The 22,332-nt window shown below is 44.4% G+C and overlaps 2 protein-coding genes across 2 annotated transcripts; both read right to left on the bottom strand.

Moving 5' to 3' along the window:
* Window positions 1-1,073: 1,073 nt before the first annotated feature.
* On the bottom strand, window positions 1,074-14,523 carry LOC134019500 (keratin, type I cytoskeletal 18-like). Its single transcript, XM_062460451.1, has 7 exons — window positions 14,323-14,523; window positions 13,598-13,680; window positions 12,883-13,039; window positions 12,043-12,207; window positions 11,652-11,777; window positions 2,454-2,674; window positions 1,074-1,307 (listed from the first exon to the last, which is right to left on the bottom strand). The coding sequence occupies exons 1-7, from the start codon at window positions 14,509-14,511 to the stop codon at window positions 1,187-1,189; spliced, it is 1,062 nt and encodes a 353-aa protein (XP_062316435.1). The 5' UTR covers window positions 14,512-14,523; the 3' UTR covers window positions 1,074-1,186.
* A 1,099-nt stretch (window positions 14,524-15,622) lies between these two features.
* krt18a.1 (keratin 18a, tandem duplicate 1) lies at window positions 15,623-22,132 on the bottom strand. The gene is made up of 7 exons (XM_062460450.1): window positions 21,529-22,132; window positions 18,799-18,881; window positions 18,468-18,624; window positions 17,692-17,856; window positions 17,249-17,374; window positions 16,506-16,726; window positions 15,623-16,170 (listed from the first exon to the last, which is right to left on the bottom strand). The coding sequence occupies exons 1-7, from the start codon at window positions 21,952-21,954 to the stop codon at window positions 16,050-16,052; spliced, it is 1,299 nt and encodes a 432-aa protein (XP_062316434.1). The 5' UTR covers window positions 21,955-22,132; the 3' UTR covers window positions 15,623-16,049.
* Window positions 22,133-22,332: the final 200 nt, after the last annotated feature.

Consider the following 22,332-nt stretch of genomic DNA (forward strand, 5'->3'; position numbering starts at 1 on the left):
GAGAGGGAGGGAGAGGGGAGGGAGAGGGAGGGAGAGGGGGAGGGAGGGAGGGAGGGGGAGGGAGGGAGAGGGAGAGGGAGGGAGAGGGAGGGAGAGGGAGAGGGAGGGAGAGGGAGAGGGAGGGAGGGAGGGAGAGGGAGGGAGGGAGGGAGGGAGGGAGAGGGAGGGAGGTAGGGAGAGGGAGGGAGGGAGAGGGAGGGAGAGGGAGGGAGAGGGGAGGGAGAGGGAGGGAGAGGGGAGGGAGAGGGGAGGGAGGGAGAGGGAGAGGGAGGGAGAGGGAGGGAGGGAGTTGGGTGGCGAGGCCGTTCCTCAGTTAGTAATCACGTTTATTCAATTTCAATTAATTCACTATAGATGCAGCTAGGGGCACCGTCTGCTCTGAGATACAATGCTGAGGGTAAGTATGGCTAACACAACGCTCATCTCAGTCAAATTCTAGCACAACAGGGGCACCACATACACACAGCAGTCTCATACATTTGTCTCGTCTGGCATGTGGTTTTGTGTTGGGGAATGCGTCGCTGCTCTCTGCTCGGATGTCGAAACTGTGTCTCCGTTCGGTGCGGCAGGGAGCCGTGGCGAGCAGAACCATAATGTCAAGTATTACAATCATGTGTTGTACCGTGTGAAATAAAGTATCAAGTAAATACTATACTGAGTCCTCCTGCCTGAACCTGCATATACACTGTTACTATAATAACATCCTGTAGATACACTGTTACTATAATAACATCCTGTAGATACACTGTTACTATAATAACATCCTGTAGATACACTGTTACTATAATAACATCCTGCATATACACTGTTACTATAATAACATCCTGTAGATACAGTGTTACTATAATAACATCCTGTAGATACAGTGTTACTTTAGTAACTACCTAAGCAAACACTGTTACTATGGTAACAAGCCCCAGAATCATTGTTGCCACAGCAACAACTACAGATACACTGTTACTACAGCAACAACCTACAGATATAGTGTTACTATGGCAACAGTCCACAGATAAGGTGGACTAAACCAATGAAAACGAGCCATGTTCTTTCAGTGAACTGATGGTGTCTTTATTGATACAGAAGCATCCATTACATGAACACAGTATTATTACTGGTGGTGGGTTAACTAACACAGCATTCAGGCAGCTGCAGAGATGCTTGGGCTGTGCTCATGTTTTTCCACAGTTCACTTGACATCCTGGGTCTCAGAAACAACCTTGCCGTCCACCAGCGTCTGGGTGACTGTTAACACCTTCGTACTCTTCGTCACGTGGGACGTCTTCTCCAGCTCTACAGCATCCTCCAGTCTACAGGGGGGAGGAAGGGGGGAGGAAGGGGGGAGGAAGGGGGGAGGAAGGGGGGAGGAAGGGGGACAGGGAAGTGAGGAAATACATCACACCACTAGTCATATGATTTCCATATGAAAGCCACGCTCCCAATTTTTTGCATGGGCCTAGTTTGCATGTGATTTGTTGATTTATCTAAACAGGACAAGTAGAGCTGAACATACACAAGTCATACAAAGCCCCACAGACCAGTCCAGCTCTATGGAAATGTTTAGATGGGATAAATATTCAACTGCACGAAAGCTAACTTGTTTGGTTTTAGAGTATGGTTAAACGCAATGCTATGCTTTTGTAAACTAATGTATGCTAAATTAAGCTAAGCTAAGATTAACTAAACTATAATATGAAAAGTAATTCAATGTTTTGCTATGCTGTGCTGTGCAACACTATGCTATGCTATGTTGTGCTGTGCAACACTATGCTATGCTATGTTGTGCTGTGCTGTGTTGTACAGCTGTGGCCAAAAGTATTGGTAGTGACACACATTTTGTGTTTGCAAAGCTTGCTGGGCCTTCGCATAAAATGACTGATGAAGCTTGCGCAAGTTCAGTCAGGCAAGACCGATCCCCGTTCCCTGGTCGGGCGGTCACTAGGGTTCAGGTCGATTAGCGCTCCCGCTATCAATTAATGGTGTCACATGATCCGTGCCTTTAAATATTATTCTCTCCCTGTGTAGTTTGTCCATGCTATCAAGTGCGCGACCCTCCACCACCCCGTCGCCACCCGGTTCCTGTCTCAGTCTTCGGCTCGATTGGTCGTCGGCTGCCGCCACCGCCACCAGTGTCTGGACTCCGTGGGGGATTCTTCTTCGGGCGTTGGGCAGGCGCCCGTTGATCTATATAATTCCCCGTGGGGTTCAAGCTCCAAACACCACAGTACATTTATTATTCTGTAATAAACATCTTTCACTCATCCCAGGTCTCTCCTGATTGAACTAACATAATTTCAGTAAGTCATATCATCATGTAATAGTAAACCAGCAAACCAGCTATCATCATAGTAAACCAGCAAACTTTGCAAAAAACAACATTTGTCATTGCCAAAACTTATGGCAACGACTGTACTTGTTATGATATAAAATGCTATGCTATGCTACTACTGACTCACTGGAAGTCCTCCCCGTCCAGCAGCCTCCTGTAGGTGGCGATCTCAGCCTCCAGCTTCATCTTTATGTTGAGAAGGGCCTGGTATTCCTGGGTCTGCAGGGAGACGCCAGTGCGTAGCTGCGTTAGCTCCGCCTCCCGCTGCAACAGCATGCTGTTGTACTTGTCCATCTCCAGGTTGTAGCGCATCGCCACGTCTCGCAGTGTAGCCTCCAGGGACGATCTCTGGAAGGTTGGGAGCAGAGAGATCACAATGTGTACTGTGCCTTTAGCAGGGTACTATGAAAATATGAAATGTTTCCTTTTTATTGTGTTATTGTCTTGGCTGGTTATGTAGTGTTGGATGGAGTTAATGCCATGGCTGGTTGGATAAAGATTGTTGGATGAGTAAGATCGATACTGTTACTGTTTTGGAGGTTCAATGATGTGATTGATTTAGTGACAGATATGGGAAGTAATGAAGTACAAATAATTTATTACTGTACTTTTTCTGGTATCAGTACTTCCCTATAAATTCTTCTGGTAACACTTTATAATAAGTCAACGCTTTTTGGCATTTACAAAGTGTTAACTAATAGTTAGTTAATCCTTTATAAAACATTTTGAAACATTAACAATACATTATTAAATAGTTAATAAGCTTATTATTAAACACTATGCTGATCATTAATAAACACTGTTAAAAATTATGCATTTTATTCATAATACAATTAATAAGGTGTTTGATAACTGCATTATCATACTTTATACACAGCTTGTTAATATAGTTGCAAACCAGTAGTTTAAAAGGTGTTAATGGTACATGAGCTGGTATAGAAAGCATTAGCAAATGGTGAACAAACCATTTACATTACCTTTATAAAGCATGAGTAAATAACTAACAACATATTTACTTATGTCTTTAATTAATGTATGCCAAGTCGAATACAGGATGTACACTATGCTTTGCAGATATCTTAACAACTATTTTATAAAGACTTACTAATGATGCAACTTCTGATTAGTAATGCAAGTTATAAAGCATTTACTAACTGTTAGTTAAGGCTTTTGCGTGACCTAATCTAAAGTGTGAACTATTTATGCCTTATTAAGCATTTATAGAAAGACTATAGGCCTATAGATGTTGTGTTTTTGTTTTTTAGAAGAAATAGCTGTTAATTTATTTACCTGGGTAATAAAATAGTATTTTATTTCCATTAAGAAGCAATACAGTAGAATTGGTATAAAAGTTGGTTACCCGAAGCTGTATTTTATTTTCCAAAAATGGCTGTAATAAACTGCAAATGTTTAGCTAACTATAGTACTCCTCGACAGGTCTGCAAACGCCTTTGAAAGCAGAGATTTGTTAAAACGTTTGTTAACGGAGATCGTAGGCTGAGGTTTACAAACAAAACATTTTAACAAATTGAGGTGACATTTGCTGACCTGTCGAAGAGTAAACATTTGGTTTCTTATATACTACAACAATACGTGGGAAGATCCCAAATCAAACACGGCGAATCTGGAGCAGACGCCATCTTGTCAGAGCAATCAGCTGCACTTGTACTGGTGACGTCACTACATCTCCAAGGCAACATATCAACAACTCTTTTGAGAACGTCTTCTGAACCAATAAGAACAGCATATTGGTTCAATTGCAACAACAGTACGAGCGTTCTGATTGGCTAATGGGTAGTCATGCCCATAGTATATATGTCTATGGTCATGCCAGCCGCGTATTAAGTCTTTATATATATCTATGCGCGTATTGACCTCATCTGCGGTCTGATACGTATTCTTATTGCCCTCCGCTGATGTCATCTTCAAAATGAGCGAGATCGAGGAGTTTTACTATCCAGATGACAATGAAGACCTCCAGCTGAACCTCGCCAAAACAGAACTTCTCATCATCCCGGCTAAACCCTCCATCTCCCACGATCTCTCAATCACCCTGGGATCTGCGACGGTGACCCCTTCATCCTCTGCCAGGAACCTTGGGTTTACCATGGACGACGAGCTCTCCCTCACGGCCCACATTGCTGCGGTCTCCCGGTCGTGTAGATTCACCCTCTACAACATCCGGAAGATCAGGAGATACCTGTCTGAGCACTCCACCCAGCTGCTAGTCCAAGCACTTGTCCTCTCCAAGTTGGACTATTGCAACTCGCTGCTCACTGGTCTCCCAGCATGTGCAACCCGTCCTCTTCAGAGGATTCAGAACGCAGCGGCCCGCCTGGTCTACAATCTACCCAGACGCTCCCATGTTACCCCGCTCCTCATCTCTCTCCACTGGCTACCTATCATGGCCCGTATCAGATTCAAGACCCTGGTATTGACCTTCCGAGCAGTGAACGGGACTGCACCCGTCTACATCAAGTCTCTCCTGCAGCCCTACACCCCCACCCGTCACCTACGGTCTTCTTCAGACAACCGCCTGGTGGTCCCACCGCTCAAGACCGCCCGGTCCCAACACAAGCTCTTCTCCTGTCTGGCCCCCCAGTGGTGGAATCAACTCCCCACTTCCATCAGAGACACTGACTGTCTCTCCACCTTCAAGAAAAGGCTCAAGACGCACTTGTTCCGGGAGTACAACGGTACTTAGGAATGGTTCGCTTGACCCGATGTTAGTTTCCTCAAGGATCACAATGACTCTTGCTTAGAGACTTGTTGCTCTTGTGGTTAGTGGTAACTGACTTAAATTTTTGTACTCGCTGTGATATATTGTTTTATTATTGTTGCTTGCTTTTTTTCCACAGGTACACTTTCACTTATAGCAGTTCATGTTGTTTAATTGTAACTTATTTAACTACATGCTCTTATGGTTCTTCCCTTTGGCACTTATTTTGGTTGTTCACAATGTGTGCTTCATGTTTTGGCTGCTCGCAATGTTTGGGGCTATCTCGTTGTTATGATCAGTGACCTATGCACTTTGTAAAGCTCTCTCTTGGAAGTCGCTTTGGATAAAAGCGTCTGCTAAATGAACTAGAGAGGGTACAATTTCTGGGGAAATTGTAGGGTGTGCTTGCTTGTGTCGGTTGCACAGGGGTCCGTTTTTTAATGACATTTTTACAACTGATATTTCTGTATATTTTATATAAAAATGCATAGGGCCTACTTATTATTTATAAAGATTACATAGATTTAAAAGCATCTTTTTTTTGCTGCACATTTGCAACTCAAAATACGAGTTAAGTGTAGAATGAAACATGATGTCTTCTCATTTCCCCTGCAAAAGGCAGCCTAGCTGAATCAAAACGAATACATTTGGCAGACCGGTGTAAAAATTGACCTAATCTCTATGACTTAAACATCCTTTTAAGTTTTCCCTTCTCGTGATATTTTCAGGCATTTAGCCTACTCATATTGCATTCATTCATTAATAAAGAACCCCCTTTGAAGATTATTCTACGACGTTACCGGCAGTAGAAGATGGAATCGCGATTCAAACAGTACCATCTGCTAACTGAAAAAATGCCCCCAAAAACGTAAATAAGCTTGACATTTATTTAGTGGAAAATCGCTCATTCATAAAAAGCTCACTGGTAGCGATCATTGTCAGTAACAACGCAAAATGCGATATAGCCCTGTGTGGAGAAGCTGCCCCGGTAAATTCTACTACAGTACACTAGACTACTGCTGTGTTCGTCTTGGTAGCGATTGCGTTGGTTGAATTCGATTGAACGTTCCGTTGTACGGTTTAGGCTGAAATTAATTATTTTCATGAACAGATTGACAAAGTTTAGGCTGTGGCAATGAAGTTCAGGTTAGTAGTCAGATAGTTTCACCTATTGAAATACTTTTGATTTATGTAAGGGGAGTGCCGAACATGTTCTGTCGCCGTTTGACTTCCTAAACAGCTGTGTAGATGTTTTTGTGGTGTGTCTCGCGTAAGCTACAGCGTTGCAGTGAGCAACACTGGTTTGAAACCACAGGTAATGATAATTTCACCAACAAATCGTTTACTTGTAATGTAATGTCATAATAAATCCTACAACGAAAATGTATTTGTGAGGAATGTTTATTTTAACGATTGAAAACAGATGCATCATAGACCACTGTAGTAGCTATGTGTTGCCCGGGCAACAGAGGCTAATATCATGCTAATGCTTCAGTGAAATAGTAGACTACCGTTTCCGAAAGTAGATGTGGGCCTACTTCCTTAATAATATCAGCTAATATTGTACATTACATTTCACAATTGTGTTTCACATCACAAAGTAAAATGAGTAAATAGTTATCACCCTGGCCTCTTTGCTTGTGGTGTTTCTGCAGCTGTCTTGCAGTAAAGCTATAGTTAGCCTAGCTATCCCCCAAGTTCACAGATGCGAAACGAATGTTCTGCTACAGGTAGTCACGCGTGTTTTCGTGACGTTAGTGACGTAGTGACGTTAGTAACGTCAGTGACTGTGGCTAGCAAATTAGCCACCGTTAGCTTCACTTTTTGCCACAAAAACTTAACTTCAGCCTAAACCATGCAACGGAACGTAAATAAAAATACAAGCAACTCAATCGCTACCAAGACGAAACTTTTGACACCTAGGTTGTCTATGTAGGCCAAATATTGACAAAGATTTAGGGGGGCAAAAATAAATAATAATAATAAATATATATGTGAGAAAACAAAGGTTGTGCTCTCGCCGAAGGCTTGAGCACACCCAATAAATGTAAATGTAAATGTAAGACATCAACAGCGACAAGGAAATTATCACCTTTCTAAAAGAGCAGAAAAGTGTGAACACAGAGATAAACGACAAGCGCTAGGCAGATTGCTAGGTTTGGTTGCTCAGATTTCAGATTGGTTGCTAGGTGCTAACACCTGAAACACACCGTGAGAAGACGAGTAGAGCTGAACAAAACGACATGTTTTAAATGAAAAGAGCTAAAAATGCCAAATAATAAACAACTTACTAACCTCGACCGTTCAGTCATGCCGGGAAATATCGTATCGACCGCTGTCACTCTCGGCTAGTAGAGCTAAGCAGTTAGTAAGACACATGCCTGTCATTACTTCAATAAAATAGTAATTTTGTGTATCACATTGTGTTGTGTCTGTTTCCTTTTGAGAAACGTATGTTCAGCCTTTGTGAACGTGAGGTTCGAGAATGGACAAGAATACCTTAATAAACTAGAGAGGGTACAATTTCTGGGGAAATTGTAGGGTGTGCTTGCTTGCGTCGGTTGCACAGGGGTCCGTTTTTTAATGACATTTTTACAACTGATATTTCTGTATATTTTATCTAAAAATGCATAGGGACTACTTATTATTTATAAAGATTACATAGATTTAAAAGCATCTTTTTTTTGCTCCTCATTTACAACTCAAAATACGAGTTAAGTGTAGAATGAAATATGATGTCTTCTCATTTCCCCTGCAAGAGGCAGCCTCATAGCTGAATCAACGAATAGCTACATTTGGCAGACCGGTGTAAAAATTGACCTAATCTCTATGACTTAAACGTCCTTTTAAGTTTTCCCTTCTCATGATATTTTCAGGCATTTAGCCTACTCATATTGCATTCATTCATGAATAAAGAACCCCCTTTGAAGATTATTCTACGACGTTACCGGCAGTAGAAGATGGAATCGCGATTCAAACATTACCATCTGCTAACTGAAAAAATGCCCTCAAAAACGTAAATAAGCTTGACATTTATTTAGTGGAAAATCGCTCATTCATAAAAAGCTCACTGGTAGCGATCATTGTCAGTAACAACACAAAATGCGATATAGCCCTGTGTGGAGAAGCTGCCCCGGTAAATTCTACTACGGTACAGTACTAGACTACTGTGTTCGTCTTGGTAGCGATTGCGTTGGTTGAATTCGATTTAACGTTCCGTTGTAAGGTTTAGGCTGAAATTAATTATTTTCATGAACAGATTGACAAAGTTTAGGCTGTAGCAATGAAGTTCAGGTTAGTAGTTAGATAGACTTTTGATTTAAGTAAGGGGAGTGCCAAACATGTTCTGTCGCCGTTTGACTTCCTAAACAGCTGTGTATGTTAGATGTTTTTGTCGTGTGTCTCGCGTAGGCTACAGCGTTGCAGTGATACACTGGATTGAAACCACAGGTAATGATAATTTCACCCACAAATCGTTTACTTGTAATCTAATGTCATAATAAATCCTACAACGAAAATGTATATGTGAGGAATGTTTATTTTAACGATTGAAAACAGATACATCATAGACCACTGTAGTATGTGTTGCCCGGGCAACAGAGGCTAATGTCATGATGCTAATATTTCAGTGAAATAGTAGACTACCGTTTCCGAAAGTAGATGTGGGCTTACTTCCTTAATAATATCAGCTAATATTGTACATTACGCATCACAATTGTGTGTCATATCACAAAGTAAAATGAGTAAATAGTTATCACCCTGGCCTCTTTGCTTGTGGCGTTCCTGCAGCTGCCTTGCAGTAAAGCTATAGTTAGCCTAGCTATCCCCCAAGTTAACAGATGCGAAACGAATGTTCTGCTACAGGTAGTCACGCGTGTTTTCGTGACGTTAGTGACGTAGTGACGTTAGTAACGTCAGTGACTGTGGCTAGCAAATTAGCCACCGTTAGCTTCACTTTTCGCCACAAAAACTTAACTTAAGCCCAAACCATGCAACGGAACGTAAATTCCAATAGAAGCAACGCAATCGCTACCAAGACGAACCTTTTGACACCGCCGTTGTGTATGTAGGCCAAATATTGACTGAGTTTTAGGGGGGCGAAAATAAACAATAAATAAATAAATAAATATATATGTGAGAGAACAAAGGTTGTGCTCTCGCCGAAGGCTTGAGCACACCCAATAAAGAGAAACAGGAAAACAATAGTGAGAATGCTTAACAGCATTCTCACAATAATAATAATAATATATATGTGAGAGAACAAAGGTTGTGCTCTCGCCGAAGGCTTGAGCACACCCAATAACTTATAAATGTTTAATAAGGCAGAGATAGTTCACACTTTAGATTAGGTCACGCAAAAGCCTTAACTAACAGTTAGTAAATGCTTTATAACTTGCATTACTAATCACAAGTTGCATCATTAGTGTTTATAAAATAGTTGTTACGATACCCTTGTGAATGTGAGGTTTGAGAATGGACAAGAATACCTTAATAAATAACACAAAAGCCTTAACTAAAAGTTAGTAAATGCTTTATAACTTGCATTACTAATCACAAGTTGCATCATTAGTAAGTGTTTATAAAATAGTTGTTAAGACATCTGCTAAGTATTAGTGTACATCATGTATTCGACTTGGCGTACATTAATTAAAGACATAAGTTAATATGTTGTTAGTTATTTACTCATGCTTTGTAAAGGTAATGTAAATGGTTTGTTCACCATTTGCTAATGCTTTCTATACCAGCTCATGTACCATTAACAGATTAGAAACTACTGGTTTGCAACTATATTAACAAGCTGTCTATAAAGTATGGTAATGCAGTTATCAAACACCTTATGAATTGTATTATGAATCAAATCCATAATTTTTAACAGTGTTTATTAATGATTAACATAGCATTTAATAATAAGCTTATTAACTATTTAATAATGTATTGTTAATGTTTCAAAATGTTTTATAAAGGGTTAACTACCTATTAGTTAACACTTTGTAAATGCCAAAAAGCGTTGACTTATTATAAAGTGTTACCATTCTTCTGACAACTTTTTACAAAAAATGTTAACACAAATATCACAGTTTTAACACAATTTTCTACACCGTTTTTACACTGTTCTTACACCGTTTCACACTGTTGTTACACTGCTGTTAAACCTTTTACACCGTTTTTATACTGTTGTTACACAGTTTGTTCATTGTTATTAAACTGTTATTAGACTTTTTACATCGTTTTTACAGTTTTAACACTTTTTTTACACTGTTCTTACACTGTTCTTACACTGTTGTTAAACTGTTTACAGTTTTACACTGTTGTTACACAGTTTTTACATTGTTATTAAACTGTTATTACACTTTTTACATAGTTTCGACACAGTTTTTACTCTATTTTACGCTGTTTTTTTATTACACTGTTATTACACTTAGGACACTTTCTATACAGTTTTTACACTTATTAAACTGTTATTATGTTGTTATTACACTTTTTACACTGTATATACACTAACATTACACTGTTGTTACACTGTTTCAGAAAGGGAAGTAACAAAGTACATATACTTGGTTACTGTACTTAAGTAGATTTTATCTGGTATCAGTACTTTTACTTTTTAACTATTACTTTACCTATTACATGTTTTACACAAATGTCTGTACTTTCTACTTCTTCACTGTTATTACACTGTTATCAAGTTTTCACACCGTTTTTACAGTTTGTACATTGTTATTAAACTGTTATCACACTTTTTACATAGTTTCTACACAGTTTTTACTCCATTTACACAGTTTTAACACTGTTATTATGTTGTTATTACACTTTTTACACTGTATATACACTGTATTTACACTGTTATTACACTGTTATTAAACTGCATTTACACTGTTATTAAACTGCATTTACACTGTTATTATGTTGTTATTACACTTTTTACACTGTATTTACACTGTTATTACATTAACATTACACTGTTGTTACACTGTTGCAGAAAGGGAAGTACATTTTCAAACCAGGCTCCTAACTTTAGTTTTAATATATATTTGGTGGCATAATCAATATAATTTCTTGTCATTGCGCACCTTTTTTCATTTCCTGGCTATCATGCACAACAAATGTAAGTTAGTCTACGAAGCTACCATGGAGCAAGGCAGAAGGCAACAAGAAGAATGGCTAATGTTATGGATGAGACAGAGGGAGTTAACAATGTCAACATGACTGAGAATAGATACATTCCTGATCACCCATGGCCATATATGAGTATGTTTGAAATTGTTTGAAATTTTCTGCATCACAAAGGATTCCTGGTGAATGCTTGGTGTCTATTGTGTCTTTTTGTATTAATATAATATGAGGTCCAGTTACCAAGCGTGACACTAAAACAAGTAGTAGTAATGGCTACTTTTTACTTAAGTAAATGTCAGAGACTATACTTTACTTTAACTTGAGTGAAAAGGTGTAGTCAGGATGTATGTACTTTTGTCATCTCTGCGTGTAGCTGGGAGGGTTAGTGATGTGATGGAGGGTTAGTGATGTGATGGAGGGTTAGTGATGTGATGGAGGGTTAGTGATGTGATGGAGGGTTAGTGATGTGGTGATGTGTAGCTGGGAGGTCACCTGGCTGATGTGGGACTGCAGGTCTATCTGGAGAGTTTGCATGGACCTGCGACTGTCACTCACTGTGGCGGCGGCCTGCTGTAAAGACGCTGTGTTCTCTGTCACCTGGACCTGCACCTCTGTGATCTGGACACACACCACACACACACCACACATACACCACACGTACACCACACACACACACACACCACACACACACACACCATACACACCATACACACACTCACCACACACACACACATACACACACACACATGCAAAAACACACATACAGACACACCCGCATACAAACACACACAAACACACACATCAGTTAACCAACGTCTGCACATTATATTGTTGAGGTGTCAGTAAAGATTCAACTAATAAACTGTAAACACAACAGTCATACTTTGGTTTCATGCCATGCTTTCAGCTCCTCCTGGTTCTTCAGGGCCATCTTCTCGTACTTGGCTCTGATCTCAGACATGATCTGGGCCAGGTCCTGGCCTTTAGGGGAGTCCACGTTCACCTGCACTCCAGACTGGGACACCTGGGCACGCAGCTCCATCACTTCCTGTTACAGACAGGTTTTAAGAGAACTGATCGTTTTCAATAAAAACAATTGCTGATGTTGAAAAGTTGTGGGTAGGGGTAAATGATATGTGAACACGGCAAATTATCATACTCAACCCTCCCTGTGATACGTCATTATCATACTCAACCCTCTCTGTGATACGTCATTATCATACTCAACCCTCCCTGTGATACCTCATTATCATACTCAACCCTCTCTGTGATATGTCATTATCATACTCAACCCTCCCTGTGATACGTCATCATCATACTCAACCCTCTCTGTGATACGTCATTATCATACTCAACCCTCTCTGTACGTCAGACGTCCTCATAAAGGCCCTCATACATCAATGTTTAACTTCAAACATTTTGACCACTAGGAGCAAAAAGAGCTGTGAATAACCAGAAAATGATCTAAAGTAACACTTTTGCGAAGATTTGTTGGAATCAAGACCAGCATCGATGAGTTTAGGCATGTGTGAGTATCAGCCAGAGGGGTATAACCTAAAACGAAGGTTTTGGAGTTTAGTTGCACTTTACCACTCATCTGTGAATCTATGGGCACCGTCCTGACCACTACAACCATTGTAAACATCCTCTTCTATCAAGATGCATTTTGCATTTTCATCTCCTGCAGTGGCCTCGTCCAAGTCAAAAGAAGGGCGGGGCTTACAGCCTGGTGGTTCTTCTGCAGGGTGATAAGCTCCGCTTTCAGGGACTCAATGTCGCTCTCCAGGTGCAGATGCATCACGTTGGTGTCATCCAGAACCTTCCGCAGCTCAGCCAAGTCAGACTCCACCGCCTGGCGCACCTGCCTCTCGTACTCCAGCCTGTACACAACCACAACCACCATGAACACAACCACCATGAACACAACCACAACCACCATGAACTTGTTTAACTGCATGTTTAACTGCATGCTCTTATGGTTCTTCCCTTTGGCACTTGGTTTTCCACAATGTATGCTTCATGTTTTGGCTGCTCGCAATGTTTGGGGCTATCTCGTTATTATGATCAGTGACCTATGCTCTTTTGTAAAGCTCTCTCTTGGAAGTAGCTTTGGATAAAAGCGACTCCTCCTCCTCCTCCTCCCCACACATGCATGCACACACACATTAACTTCCCTCCTCCTCCTCCCCACACATGCATGCACACACACATTAACTCCCCTCCTCCTCCTCCCCACACATGCATGCACACACACATTAACTCCCCTCCTCCTCCTCCCCACACATGCATGCACACACACATTAACTCCCCTCCTCCTCCTCCCCACACATGCATGCACACACACATTAACTCCCCTCCTCCTCCTCCCCACACATGCATGCACACACACATTAACTCCCCTCCTCCTCCTCCCCACACATGCATGCACACACACTAACTTGTTCCGGAAGTCATCAGCAGCAAGGTTATGGTTGTCAGTTTGCATCACCAGCCCAGCGTTGGTTATCGTCATCTCCATTATCTGGGGGGTAAGACTGAAAACAGTGACCCTGGTAACCATGGGGGTGACCTTAACCCTGATGGTAACCCTAACCCCTGGTGACCCTAATCCTGATGGTAACCCATGGTGCCAGTAACCCCTGGGGACCCTAACCCTAGATTGAAATGGTGGCTTTCACTTTAAACAATGAAGGGTATGCCCAGTCATAAAGGTCCAGTATTTTATGTCCCTAACCCTTTTTTATGATCTAAAATACAAATTCCAGTGAAGCAGGAAGTAGAGCTGGTGTTGTGAAGTGGATCCAAAGTCCACGTTGATAACTGAGAGATAAGGAAGAGGGACAGGGGTCATTGTGATGTTTAATTCGGGGGTCAGATGGCTGAGCGGTTAGGGTATCGGGCTATTAATCAGAAGGTTGCCGGTTCGATATGACGTTGTGTCCTTGGGAAAGACACTTCACCCTACTTGCCTCGGGGGAACCTGTACTTACTGTAAGTCGCTCTGGATAAGAGCGTCTGCTAAATTGCTAAATGTAATGTAATGTAATTCTAACACTGATACATCACAACACTGTAGACTGATACATCACAATACTGTAGACCTGCTGAGTTTCTGAACTGGCTCCTGTTTCTGTCTCTGCCTTTGTTAGCAATTCCTCCTCACCTTCTTGCGCAGGTCGTCCAGGATGGCCTGGTAGCGGCTGTAGTCGTGGAGGTCTGGTCCTCTCTTCTCCAGAGCCTCTCTGATCTTCAGCTCTAGCTTGCCGTTGGCCTGCTCCAGGTTCCTGACTGTCTCCAGGTAGGAGGCCAGACGCTCGTTCAGGTTCTGCATGGAAAACTTCTCGTTGCCCATGAGGAGGGATCCCCCGGCCCTCCCGCCCCCCCCAGGCCCCCAGGCCCCCCCAGAGCTGATCACCCGTGAGCTGGAGACTGTATACATCCTTACAGCCCGGCCCCCCCGCCCAGACTGCTCCCCCCCCGGCTCCCCAAACCCCCCCAGTGAGGCTACGGGAGTCCCTGCTGCCCCGGTCCACATTCAGCGCGTACAAGGAGGAGCTGAGATTTTCTAGCAGAGTGGTGAAGAGGAAAGCGTCGGACAGACAAGCAGATGAACTCTGAGGTGAGCAGAGTGGAGGAGGAGGAGGAGGGATGGGGTTTTATGTGTGCAGAGCAACACTGGGGTGTGTCACACCCCTCCTTCAGATCCTTATCTCTGCATGACCTTTCACCTCTGGAGTAGATCCTGCCCCAGACACCTGCCTTCACCTCTGGTCTCTTATCAGTAGACATTTTACAGCCTGTAAAAGTGGGAATGTTGTGCCTCTCTGCCACCTGGCAGTTCTGTGTAAAAAAGGCACGAACGCAGAACGGGGGTAACTGTTGTAACGTAAATAAGCCAGCAGCAGAAATAAAAGTGAAGCCAAATTGACACAGTACTCCCATGGTGCCCCTCCCTCCTTCTCCATACAGTCTATCTGCCCCATGGTGCCCCTCCCTCCTTCTCCATACAGTCTATCTGCCCCATGGTGCCCCTCCCTCCTTCTCCTCCTACTACCAGAGAGAACATTGTTAGATATAGGTTAGGACAATATTTACACAGGATTGGCCAATTATTTCGTTTTGATGCAACTGTTTCAACTATGTGAGGTTGCAACATGCAATGCCTATCAACATTCCCTATTGCACTAAGGGAAATGACAACAGAACCCTGTACCATTCTACACCTCACTCTTAGTATTTTGAAGTGTAAATGAGCAGCAACAAATGTATGCTTTTTAATCTTTGCCATCTTCATAAACAAAAAGTATGCATACTTATTTAAAAGTTCCACAAATATCAGTAGTAAAATGTCAGTCAAAAAACGAACCCATCTGCAACCGATGCAATTTCCCCAGAAATTGTACCCTCTCTAGTTCATAATATGATTTGATGTTCAAACACAGTAAGACATTTAGACAGTAGGCTGAATGCTGGAGGCTTTATTGAAATGTTTGGACAGAGCGGTTACCTAACCCTAACCCTTCAGGCACAACTGGAGAGACTGAAAACTATGATGCAAAGTTCAACATAACAAGCAGATAATTTTTTCGGTTCTGTATTATTTTTATGTATGTCTAAAATCATATTGATTTGACAACAATCTTAGGTTAAATGTTTTGGTCAACTTCTATGCTCCTAAAAGAAAAAATATCAAAACACTGAAGACAACGACACATAAGGCAGTGATGGAATAAATAGAGTATGAGTTAGAGTTCATCTGGTCCAGTCGGCCCTCCCGGAGGTCATGTGACCCTACTTTTTAGTGTTGTGTAACCAGACATTAATAGACTTCTTCCTGAATCAGTCAGTCAGCTGTAATTGCATAAGCAGGAAGTGAGCAGGACTGGCAGGTCAGAGGTTCCTCTCCTTGGTCTCCGTGCTGGAAGAGACCACCTTGCCATCCACCAGCGTCTGTGTGACGGTCATCACCTTGGTCTTCACTGTTCGCTGGTCCTCCAGGGCATCTTGCAGCCTGAAAGATCCAGAAAAGTCAGTATGTGTTCCAGAACAGTTAAATAGATATTTCAGAACAGGCAGTATGTGTTTCAGACCAATACGTATGTGTGTCAGAACATGTATTGGAGTGAAAGTAAAATGTTTCCCAAAATGGAAACACTTGAGTAACATATCAGTTCTTAAGAACAGTAATGAATTACATGCACTTTGTTACTGTCAACCACTGGTTCCACAACAGTCAGTGAGTGTTCCAGAACAGTTAAGTACATGTTCTAGAACAATCTGTCTACATTCTAGAACAGTTCTCACGACCCCCATCTCTCATGTTGTCTCATCGTCACGGTGACTCACTGGAAGTCCTCCCCGTCCAGCAGCCTCCTGTAGGTGGCGATCTCAGCCTCCAGCTTCATCTTTATGTTGAGCAGCGCCTCGTACTCCTGCGTCTGCTGCTGGATGCTCCCCCGCAGCTGGGTCAGCTCCGCCTCCACGCCCAGCAGCACCCCGTTCAGACTGTCCATCTCCAGGTTGTAGCGCATCTCCACGTCCCTCAAGGTGGCATCTAGGGAGGACTTCTGGAGGTGGGGAGGAGGGGGAGGGAGGGGGAGAGAGAGGGGGAGAGAGGGAGGGGGGGAGAGAGGGGGAGAGAGGGAGAGAGGGAGGGGGAGGGGGAGAGAAAGGGGGAGAGAGGGAGGGGGGAGGGAGGTAGGGGGAGGGGGAGAGAGAGGGGGAGAGAGGGAGGGGGAGGGAGGGAGGGGGAGAGAGGGGGAGAGAGGGAGGGGGGGAGGGAGGGAGGGAGGGAGAAGAAAGAAGAGGGAGGGAAGGAAGGAGGAGGAAGGGAGAAAGATGTTTATCTGTACTAACGTTGGTTGCATGTGAAAATTGATTTGAATGAGTGTGAAAGTGTGTGTTGAGTGTTCAAGTGTGTGTATGTGTGTGTGTTTGAGAGAAAGTATAATTGTCTGTGTGTGTTTATGTGTGTGTGTGTGTGTGTGTGTGTTTGTGAGTGTGTGTGTGAGTGTGTGTGAGTGTGTGAGTGTTTGAGTGTTTGTGAGTGAGTGTGTGTGTGAGTGAGTGTGTGTGTGTGTGAGTCTAACCAGGCTCTTCTGGGACTCCAGCTCTATCTCCAGGGTCTGCAGCTGTCTGCGGAGGTCGTTCACCTCCGAGCGGGAGCTCTGCAGCGCCTCTGTGTTGTGGCTCACCTGGGTCTGGACCTCTGTGATCTGCAGAACACAGCACAGCTCTCAACCTCCTCTCCACCTCCTCAGATGTAGCTGAGATATGACTGTTGGTAATTGGAAGACCGTTCCTTGACTCTGACCACCAAAATACTGTTAGAATTCTGCACTTCACTAACCCTAACCCTAAGCACTTATGATCCGTAATTCTCTGCTGTACTTTCTATGTACTCTGTATGTCACTTTGTATAAAAGCCTCTGCTAAATTAATACATATCAAATAATTGTGTCTGGGCTCAGGTCAGGCTTCCATTTCTAGATCTTTACTCATCATAGGATTCACTACGAGATGTCCTGCTCACCTGAGATTCATGCCACGCTTTCAGCTCCTCCTGGTTCTTCAGGGCCATCTTCTCGTACTTGGCTCTGATCTCAGACATGATTTGGGCCAGGTCCTGGCCTTTAGGGGCATCCACGTCGACCTGCACTCCAGATTGGGACACCTGGGCACGCAGCTCCATCACTTCCTGTTACAGACAGGATGTGAGGTAAGGATGGAGGTACCCTTTGTGTTGAATGGGTGGGATGGTTCAGATGAGAGTGCACGGCTGGGGGAAGTGTGTTGGAGGCTGGTTCAGAGGCTGGTTAAGAGGCTGGGTTAGAGGCTGGGTTAGAGGCTAGGGGAAGTGTGTTGGAGGCTGGTTCAGAGGCTGGTTAAGAGGCTGGGTTAGAGGCTGGGTTAGAGGCTAGGGGAAGTGTGTTGGAAGCTGGTTAAGAGGCTGGGTTAGAGGATGGGGGAAATGTGTTGGAGGCTGGTTCAGAGGCTGGGTTAGAGGCTGGGGGAAGTGTGTTGGAGGCTGGTTCAGAGGCTGGTTAAGAGGCTGGGTTAGAGGTTGGGGAAGTGTGTTGGAGGCTGGTTCAGAGGCTGGGTTAGAGGCTGGGGGAAGTGTGTTGGAGGCTGGTTCAGAGGCTGGGTTAGAGGCTGGGGGAAGTGTGTTGGAGGCTGGTTAAGAGGCTGGGTTAGAGGTTGGGGAAGTGTGTTGGAGGCTGGTTCAGAGGCTGGGTTAGAGGCTGGGGGAAGTGTGTTGGAGGCTGGTTCAGAGGCTGGGTTAGAGGCTGGGATTATGTGACATCTTACGTTGTCGTGGTTCTTCTTGAGGAAGATGAGCTCCTCCTTCAAGCCCTCAATCTCGCTCTCCAGGTTCATGCGGCCCAAGTTGGTGTCATCAATCACCTTCCTCAGACCCACAATGTCAGCTTCCACAGACTGGCGGATAGACAGCTCCGACTCGTACCTACACACACGCACACACATCCTTTAGTAATGACCCTCATTCTCCACTGATGGCTATTCCACCTGTGTGTGCCTAGGGTGTGGCTCTAACTGTCTGTTTTTAAAGCCTCGAGGCTTCATCAGTGTAAACACACAGGGATCTGTGATCAGTGTAAACACACAGGGCTCTTCTTACTTCACTCTGAAGTCGTCAGCGGCGAGGCGGGCGTTGTCAATCTGCAGTATCAGACGAGCATTGTCCACGGTTGCATCAAACACCTGAAACACAGATAAGGTCACTGCCTGGAACAACACAGAGATGCTGTTAACAACAGCCTATCTATCCCTAACTCTGTTTACCTTCTGATCAGCTAATCAGGGTTCTCCTACAGCTGTGTTCTCCTACAGCTAGTCAAGGACTCTGACCTGCATGTGAGTGCTCGTGGATGTGTGTGTGTGTGGATGTGTGTGTGTGTGGATGTGTGTGGATGTGTGTGTGGACTGCTGAAGCCAGCTATCCCACTGTTTGTTTAGTTACAGAGTGGAGATGGAGCCAATCATTAACCTGCAGACACAGCTGGCCACCACTCCTAATGGAACATCTGCTGTGTGTGTAAATGTGTATGTGTGCGTGTAAGTGTGTGTGTAAGTGTATGTAAGTGTGTGTGGCTGGGTGTACCCTGGGTTGGGTTTCCTGTTGCTATTATGTACAGACTTGTTTGTGTCGTGGACAGGGTGGGTATCACTTCCTGCTATCCGGAAGTAGTTGTGACGCTGAGCAGTGGAATTAGATTCAACTGGATAGAACCGGTCTGTAACGATGGGCGGTCAATATTCAGCAGGATGAACAACATCACAAACCCAAAAGGGAGTCAGGTGGCTGAGCGGTTAGGGAAGTGGGCTAGTAATCTGAAGGTTGCCAGTTCGATTCCCGGCCATGCCAAATGACGTTGTGTCCTTGGGAAAGGCACTTCACCCTACTTGCCTCGGGGGAGAATGTCCCTGTACTTACTGTAAGTCGCTCTGGATAAAATGCTAAAACGCTCTGCTAAATGACTAAATGTAAATGTAACCCCAATCCTGACATCCAAATACATACTCTAACCCTACAACCCAATCTTAACCCCCACCCAAACCACCCTAATACATACTCTAACTGCAATCCCTAACACTGGCCTTAACCACACAAATTGTAAACCCCTGACCTTACCCTGCGTGATCCTCCACTCTCCCGCCTCTTCCTCTCTCGTCTCCTCCCCTCTCCTCCCTTATCTTCCTTCCCCCTCTCTTCCCCTCTCCTGTCCTGCCCTCTCCCCCTCTCTTCTCCTCTTGTCTCCTTCCCTCTCTTCCCCTCTCCTCTCCTGCCCTCTCTTCCCTCTCCTCTCCTTCCCTCCAGGTTAAATGTTTTGTTTGTTCTCATTTGCAAATGAGAACATTTGCAAGGCAAAGTTTACTGACCTTGTTCCCAAGTTAGTTTCACTTCTGGGAACTGAGTTAAGAGGCTGAGCTGGTAGCCGCTATCCTCCACCAGTTATCCTGATTATAAATAATGGTGATGGATATGTATGTTTATACTCATACGTGCCATACATTGATCACTCAGTGCCTGAGGAGATTTCATCTGAGATCTATGGACAAACCCAGACGGCGTGACTGGAATGTTCCACATGGAAACGTTTTCCTCATGTTCCTCTCAGACTACTGGTTCACAGCAGTCACACAGTGAAAGCAAGGGTTAGATCTCCTTGTTTTAGAGTCTTGGGATGAGTAACTGATTGTTCAGTGTTTTCCTTTGTGAGTTCTGGAGTACTAAAAGCAGGAAGAAGAACAGTCTGATGGTAGGTGGGGTGTGTTGTTGTTACTCATTGTTGGAAACACACACAAACACACACACACACACTTATACTCTCTCACATACACACACACACTCACACACACACAAAAATGTCAATGGGCTTTATCAAGAGAAATAGGAAGTGTTGTTTAATTGCTGTTGAAGAAAGCACTTCTAAACTAATTAATCCAAACTCCACCCTGTGAGAGCGGACATCATAACAGCTCTGTGTAGGTGTGACCGCTCTTATCAGCTCTGTCAGGCCAGGTGACACAACCTCGCTTCAACTAGCACACTCATCAGTCTTCTCTCTCTGTTTCACCCCAGCTGCAGAGGCTGGGAAACTACTTTCTGAACTCTGAGCCACACAAATGGTTAATACCAAACATTTTAGATGACTTATGCATGATTCCATTTCCAGTCAGTATTTCCTAATGCAATATGTGACCATGACTCCCCCCTCCCTTATCACACATACAGCTCCTACACACCTTATCACACCCCCAGCCTCTGAGAGGTCACTTCGACCAGGAACTAGTCTGACCACAGATCACCACAGTCCTCCACAAACTGCTTCCTGTCTGTCCCATTCTGGTTCCTGTCCCACCCTGCCCCCCTTCCATACTGTTCCGCCCTGTCCTGTCCCCTGCCCACCACCATTCTTCACCTATCACCCTGCAGTAATCTGCCCCAATCAACACACCGATTTAACGAACTACAAACTAATTTTCTCTAATCAGCAGACAGCTTTAACGAACTACAAATTAATTTGCTCTACACAGCAGAAAGCATTAATGAACTCCAAACTAATTTGGCCAATCAGCAGATAGCTTTAATGAGTCTCTATGGGCCTCTGATGGTAGGTCAACAACTCTTTTCTCCTTCTCTCTCTGTGTCTCTCTCTTTCAATTTCTCTTTCCACTTGACTGGGCAGTATGCTTTTAGTATCCACAGTCCTCCCCCTCCCTCCCCCTCCTTCACATGCCTCCTAACCAGTTCCCCTCCTGCCTCCCTCCTTTTCAGGCCCTAACAACACAAAAGGCCTTCTCTCTCTCTCCCTCCCTTTCACCCCCCCCCCTCTCTCCTCCTCACCTTCTTGCGCAGGTCGTCCAGGATGGCCTGGTAGCGGCTGTAGTCGTGGAGGTCTGGTCCTCTCTTCTCCAGAGCCTCTCTGATCTTCAGCTCTAGCTTGCCGTTGGCCTGCTCCAGGTTCCTGACTGTCTCCAGGTAGGAGGCCAGACGCTCGTTCAGGTTCTGCATGGCAAACTTCTCGTTGCCTGTGATGTTGGCTGTGTCGCCTCCCACCTGTAGGGAAGAGGAGAGGGAGGCCCCTGGGCCCCCCTGGGAGCTGCGGACTCCAGAGTAGGATGAGGAGGAGATGCGGGCCCCCTGGCCCCCAGCCCCCGCGTAGATGCTGGCGGCGCGGTAGGAGGGGGCGGCTGAGGAGCGGGTGAGAGACACATGACCGGACGGCACCTTGGAGGTGTGCACAGAGTACGAGCTGCTTCTGTAGCTCATGGTGCTGAAGAGGGAGATGGAGAGAGACTGAAGGAGAGAGACTGACAGAGGGAGAGAGTTGTATCGAGTGAGACTGACTAGAGAGAGACTGACAGAGAGAGAGAGTTGTAGCAAGTGAGACTGACTAGAGAGCTGAAGGAGGGCAGACCTCAGTAACAGGGTAGGGGAGGGAGGGAGGGAGCAGCTGCACTTTTATAAACCTGCCGGCCCCCACAGACCCCGCCCCCTGGCCCGCCCCCAGCCCTGGCCACGCCCCCCCCCCCCCCCCCCCACTGCTCTGCACCCACAGGAATTCCATTTGAAACTTTCAAACTACTTCATGAAGGAGTTTACTGAAAGCTCCTTCTCTGAGGATTTACACAAGCAAATACAAGGTGT

Source organism: Osmerus eperlanus, chromosome 4 (genome assembly GCF_963692335.1).
Source record: "Osmerus eperlanus chromosome 4, fOsmEpe2.1, whole genome shotgun sequence".
Lineage (NCBI taxonomy): Eukaryota > Metazoa > Chordata > Actinopteri > Osmeriformes > Osmeridae > Osmerus > Osmerus eperlanus.